The 7,086-nt window shown below is 21.5% G+C and overlaps 1 protein-coding gene across 1 annotated transcript in view; it reads left to right on the forward strand.

The window, feature by feature from the left end:
• LOC117183031 (WD repeat-containing protein 7) overlaps positions 1-7,086 on the forward strand; it is a 163,028-nt gene that overhangs the window by 131,362 nt on the left and 24,580 nt on the right. The window contains exon 20 of the mRNA XM_033376174.1: positions 1,212-1,431. Coding sequence (XP_033232065.1) covers positions 1,212-1,431 — 220 coding nt within the window. The remainder of the gene's footprint in view (positions 1-1,211; positions 1,432-7,086) is intronic.

Genomic DNA, 7,086 nt, shown 5'->3' on the forward strand with positions numbered 1-7,086 from the left:
AGTTAAAAAAAATTAATTTTCAACAAAATGAACATTTTTTTAACAACATATTTGAACTTACATTTAAAAAAGTAAAAATGCCAAAAATGAGATGATTTTCCAGCTAAGAAAGACAAATTTTTATTAAAAGTGAAAAGTTAAATTTTCAGTGATAAAAATTAAATTTTATTAAACAAAAAACTAATTTCAAACCAAAATGATGAATTTTAAAACCAAAAAAGACGAATTCTTAAACAAATACATCAATTTGAAGCAAATAGTGGCATTTTGACCTAAAAAAGCTAAATTTACAATAAAAAATGAAATTATAAAATTTTCTGTTATAATTTTTTTTTTACAAAAAACCGAATTCTCATTTAAGACAGACAAATTTTCACAAAATTTCTATAGTTGTTGTTATTTCCTGTTCTCGCTTTTTAAAATTATATTGTTTTATAGAAAATTAGGCTTTTTGGCTTGTAAATTCAAAAAATTGTTATAAAATTAAATTGTTTTGTAGAAAATTCGTTTTTGTTTTATTGAAAATTCATTGTCAATGAAAATTTATCTACTCCATTTTTGGTTAAAAATTCAACATTTTGGTTAAAAAATTCTTTTTTTGTTGTTGAAAATTCATCCTTTTTAGGTAGAAAATCAAATATTTTTGTTTAAAATCAAGTCATGTTGAAAATATATACTTTTTGGTCAAATCTAACAGTTTTTTATTTTTAATCAAAATTTTGTTGTGGAAATATCTATGATCTACTATAACATGCAACTGCTTAGTTGAATATTTATCTCTTTTCAGTTGAGGATTAAACTATTTTGTTGAAAATTAAAAAATTTAGTATAAAATTCAACTTTTTCGTCGAAAATTCGTTTTTATTGTTGTTGTTTTTGATGGAAAATTAATTTATCTCAATATAAATTCATCTGCCTAATTCTCTCGTAAAAAATTGAACTTTTCTGGTTTAAAAATGCAGACTATTCATCTTTTTTGCTTGAAAATTCAACAATTTGGTAACGGATTTAACTGTGTGGTAAGAAATTGAATGGTTTTGTAAAAAAAAAAAAAAAATAGTTTTTTCAGAGTGGCTGTTTCAATCGAAGAAAAAAATTTCTAGTCATCTCCAGCCTATTTTAGAAAAAAATGTTATCTTCGGTCGCTATATTTTATCCCATAGAACAATAAAAACAGAATTTGTGTGTTTATAATGAAAATTTGAATGCAGGCCTTGCAATAGAGTGACTGTAAATTGGAACAAAGCTGAGGAAGAGAACGAAGATTTGTACACAAATACTCAAGCTCAAATTAAACAAGGATGGTCCTTGTTGGCAACATTGCACTGCGTACTATTGCCAGATAAGGTGGCTATTCAAGGAGGAGCAAAAACCTTTAAACGGCCTCAAGTTGAAATGATGGCTCGCAGGTGGCAGCACCAGTGTATAGAGGTAAGGAAAATATACATCTGAAATAGAGTTCAACTCTTTTTTTTTTTTCAAGTTTCTCTTTTATATTTTAAAGTTTATCTGATTTAGCAGAAAATCTATATTTTAAAGTTTGAAATTGAACATGTTCATTGAAAAATCGTGATTATTGGTTGAAAATTAATTTTTTTACTCAAGAAATTCACTATTTCAGCTTTGATTTAAAATACAAATTTTACCTTATTTTTAGTTGAAAATTCCACTTTGTTGATAGAAAATTAATTCTTTTGGTTGAAGATTCATCATTTTAGTAAAAAAATTTATTTTTTTTTTCATTGAAAATTTATTTTTTTAAAATGAAAATATGAATATTTCATTTTTGGTTGAAAATTCAACTTTTTTAGTTAAAAATTCATGAATTTTGTTGAAAAATCTTTTGTTTTTTTTTTTTTAGTAAAAGAATATTGTTCTTGGTTAAAAACTCGCCTATTTGGTTAAAAATAATTTTTATTGAAGATTCTTTATTTTAATTTAAAGTTCAATTTTTTGTTTGAAAACTTATATAAATCTAAATTAAATTTGCAAAAAAAAGAATATTAATGTTCAAGTAAACAAAGAACGATTTTGGAACAAAATATTGTAACCAAGAAGATTATTTTCTAACAAAAACACTAGTTTTAACAAAATAAAAGAATGTTCTGCTAAAAGAGATAAATTTTGAACTAACAAATCTAACTTTTAAACACAGAATGGAATAGTTTTCTTCTCAATATTTCTATTCTCATAAATTTCATAAAGTTCTGATATATTTATGCTTAATTTTATCTGCTTCATTTTATTCTTCAAAATGTTTTTTGATAATAAAATTATGAGAATCTCAGAATTTATTTTAATTAATAGAAAATTGCATTTTTTCGTTAACTTTTCTGTTGAAAATTCAACCCTTTTTTTTGAATGTTTGTCTTTTTTATTTTAAAGTTTACCTGATTTAAAAGAAATTAAATCTTTTTTTGATACTTAACTATTTCGTCTAAAATTTACGTTTTGTTGAAAATTTATATTTTGGTGTTGAAACAACTATTTTGTTAAAAATTCATCCTTTTTGGTTGAAAAATTCGCCTTTTTGAATTGAAAATTTAATTTTTTTTTCGTAGAAACTCATTTTTTTTTGTTACAAAAATTTTATTTTTGATGTTACTGAGTTAACTGGAATCTTTTTTGGATGAAAACTCAACTTTTTTGTCATAAAAAATTTTTCTGCTTTAAGATAAATTTCATATTTTTTGATAAAAATGCAACTATTTGCTAGAGATGAATTAAGAAAAAATGAGATTAATTTTCAACGAAATAGAAGAATTTTTAACTAAAAAAAAAAACAATTTCAACAAAAAACGGAAAATAATGTTTTGAAATACAAATTTTTTTATTCCAACTGATGAATTTTCAACATAAACGATGAATCTTCAACTGGAATAGTAGTTGAATTTTATGCAAAAAAGATAAGTTTTCAACTAAAACAATGAATCTTCAACTGAAACAGTTGAATTTTCAACAACAAAAATTAATTTTTACTAAAAAAAAGATAAATTGTTAACGAAAAATGAAATAATTACGTTTTAAATTGAAAAATCAATTTTCAACAAATAAAAACGAATTTTGAACTAAAAAAGGTCATCATTTTATAATCAAAAATTGAATAAATAAATTTTGAGTTAAACAATAATTGTTCAACCAAAGAGATGAATTTTTAAATAAAAATATGGAATATTGAACTGGAACATTAGTTAGATTTTTATTTCAAAAGAATAATAATTTTCAACTAAACAAAAAAAAAATCAACAAAATACTTAAATTTACGGCAAAAAATTTCTTTTTATCCAAAGAAAAAAAAAACAAGTTTTCAATCAAACAGCTTATTTTTCAACAGGATAATTTGTAACAAAAGAGTTGAACTTTCAGCCAAGTAATTTTATTTCCAACCTAAGAGGTGAATTTTTTACTAAAATAAATTCTTTTACTTTAAGATAAACTTAATATTTTTTGGTAAAAATGCAACTATTTGCTAGAGAATTCAACATCTTTGTTAAAGAGTCATCCTTTTTGGTTAAAAATTCCTCTTATTCGATTGGAAATTGAATTTTTTTTGGTAGAAAATTATTTCTTGTTAAAAAATTATATATATTATAAATTAATCTTTTTAATTTGAAAATTCAACTACTTGGGTCAAAGTTAAGCTACATTGTGAAATTTTTTTTATTGAAGGCTTATGTCTGGTTGAATATTTAACTGTTTAGTGGAAAATATGTCTTTTTTTTGTGTAGAATTAATTTTTTAACATAAAATGTAAATTCCATTTTTTTAAGATTGATATTTTTTTTGTTAAAAATGCGCGTTTTTTGTTGTTAAAAATAATTTTTGAGTTTGAAATTTCCTTTTTTTGCGCAAAAATGCATGAGTTTCATGGAAAATTAATTTTTTGTTTGAACAGACATATTTTTTGTTTAAAAACTGCATTTTTGTAAAGAATATTTGTTGATGAAAATCAAAACTATGACAATTTTTTTTTCAGAATTTGTCATTTTAGGTTGAATATTCAACTATTATGTTAAAAATTCAATTATTTTGTTAAAGAGTTATCTTCTAAATTAGAAAAAACTTTTTTGTTGTTTGAAATAAATTAATATATTTGTAAATTCTTATTTTTTTATGAAACACTGTAATTCCTGAATATATCTGGACTAGAAAATAACTAATATTCAACCCCTGAACAATAAAAATATTGTTAAAAATTAAAAATTCTTAAATCCCCTTTAATTCTTTTAAATTCTCCTAAATTCCGTCATTTTCTCGGTTATATAACCTGAACCTGTAGTTAATAATCCCGAAAAATCAAATTTTCCAACAGTTTATAATATTATAATTGTATAAAAAAATCTTGTAGGGCTTTCAAAAATCGAAGTTTTCCTAATATTTTCTTCTTTTCATATCTGGCTTTTTTTTGGCCTAAAATTTTGATTTTCGATTGATTTAAAAAATTTTGAAAATTATATAACTCTGAGAATTTTCTTTTTATCGCCGAAGATACAATTTTTAAATATAAAAAAATATATGAATTTTCGATCAAAAATGATTTTACCCAAAAATAAAATAATATTCGAACAAATATTTGAATTTTCATGACAAAGCGACTAACTTTTTAGAAGACAGTTGAATTTTCATCAAAAAAGGTTCATTTTCAACCAAGAAAGACGACTTTTCTGCTATGAAAGATAAATTTTCAACTAAATAGTAAACTCTTCAAAATTATAAAGGCGAATGTTTAAAAAAAAAGTGGTTTTTTAAATCGGAAAATATGAATTTTCAACAAAACAAAAAAGTTTTAATCAGGAACATTGAATTTTTAACAAGATCGTCCAATTTTCAGCCGAAAAGTTAAAATTTTAAGGAGCAAGGATAATTTTCTACGAGAAAATACGATTCTTTAACAAAATATTTGATTTTTTCTACTAAATAATTTAATTTTCTACCAAAAAATGATCACTTTGATAAAACAGTCACAATTTTCAAAAATAATTAGACTTTTAACAAAATAGCTGAATTTTCAACATATACAAAGACGAACTTTCAACCAAATTTTCATACAAAAAAGATGAAAAATTAATCAAATATTTGAATGTTCAAAGTAAAACGACAAATTTTGCAGAAAACAGTTGAATGTACATAAAAAAAGCTAATTTTCAATCAAGAAAGATGACTTTCCTACCATAAAAGATAAATTAAAAAAAATAATAAAGTTTTTAACCTAAAAAGTAGAATATTTTTTAAAAAGTGGTCTTTTAAATCGGAAAAGAAGAATTTAAAAAAATTTTAATAAAAAAAAAACATTTTTAATGAAAATTAAAAAAAAAAATAGCTGAATTTTTAACAAAAATTTGAACTCTCAACAAACACGAATACTTTTCTACAAAAAAAAAAGACATTTTAACATAATATATGAATTTTCTACCAAATATTTGAATTTTCAACAAACATGATTAATTTTTTAACGAAGAAGACAATTTAAAAAAAAAGTTAACTTTTCTATAAAATAATTCAATTTTCGACCAAAAATGATGACTGAAAAAACAGTTTAATTAAAAAAAATCGATTTTAAACAAAATAGTTGCATTCCTAAGAAAATATTTAAAAAAACAAAAAAATTAAGATTCAATCAAATATTTGAATTTCCAAAAGAAAGAGACGAATTTTCGTCGAAGAAGAATAATGTTCTACAAAAAAGGATGAATTTTCAACCAAAAATATAAATTTTCAAGCCAAAATGATAAAGTTTCTACAAACAGTAGAATTTTGAACATAAAACAGTGGCATGTTTAATTTAAAAAAATATAGATTTTCAATCAACAAGATTAAACACCTGCCAAGAAAGACGAATTTTCAACAAAAAAGATGAATTTTCCAGCAAAAAGTTAAAAGATCAACGAGAAAAGATAATTTTGTAAAATTTTGTTAAATTTTTCACTGAAAAGGTAAATTTTTATCAAAAATGGAATAATTTAATTCCAAGTTTGAAAAACGCATTTTCAACTAAACACGATATTGTCGTCGAAAAATTTCATGATAAAAATAATTTTAAATGTTTAAAGTTTCTAAAATTATTGTATGAATTTAAAATAACAATAATTGAAAAAAACTCATTCAGAAATATATTTTTTCAAATTATTATTTTAAACTCAAAAAATAATTTTAAAATCATTTTCAATTTTTAGGTTTCTAAAATTATAGTATGGATTTAAAATAACAAAACTGAAGATAAAAAATTCATTCAGAAATATATTTTTTCAATTATTATCTTAAATTCAAGTAATAATGGTAGAAACTTCAAAAATTAATAAACCATTTTTTCATACAAACATGTTATCATTTTATTTTTAATACATAAATAATATTTGTAGAAAAATTTCAATTGTTTGAATTTGGGGATTTTTCAATCGTCCCTATTTTTAGATCTATTTAGATGCGTTTTATTAATAACAATAAAATAAATTACCTTTGAATTTTTTATTTTATGTATAATATTCTAACGCGAATGGAAGAAAAATGTTAGAACTAAAATTTAATTTTTATCACTGAAATTTTAATTTTTCATTTTTGGTAAAAATTTGTCTTTCTCAGTTCAAAAATTATTTATTTTGTTGCATTTTAGATTTTTAAATGTAAATTTAATTATTTTGCAAAAAAATTCGTTCATTTCGTTATAAAATTATTTTTTTTCTAACTTAAAATTTAACTATATAAATTTTGTGGAAATTTGTCTTTCTTAAATAAGAATTCGGTTTTTTGTAAAGAAAAAAATTATAACAGAAAATTTTATTATTCAATTTTTTATTGTAAATTTAGCTTTTTTAGGTCAAAATGCCACTATTTGGTTCAAATTGATGAATTTTTGTTAAGAATTCGTCTTTCTTGGTTCGAAAATTCATCTTTTTTGTTTGAAATTAGTTTTTTGTTTAATAACATTTAATTTTTATCACTGAAAATTTAACTTTTCACTTTTGGTAAAAATTTGTGTATATTAGTTGGAAAATCATCTCATTTTTGGCATTTTTACTTTTTTAAATGTAAGTTCAAATATGTTGTTAAAAAAATGTTCATTTTGTTGAAAATTAATTTTTTTTAACT

Source organism: Belonocnema kinseyi, chromosome 2 (genome assembly GCF_010883055.1).
Source record: "Belonocnema kinseyi isolate 2016_QV_RU_SX_M_011 chromosome 2, B_treatae_v1, whole genome shotgun sequence".
NCBI lineage: Eukaryota > Metazoa > Arthropoda > Insecta > Hymenoptera > Cynipidae > Belonocnema > Belonocnema kinseyi.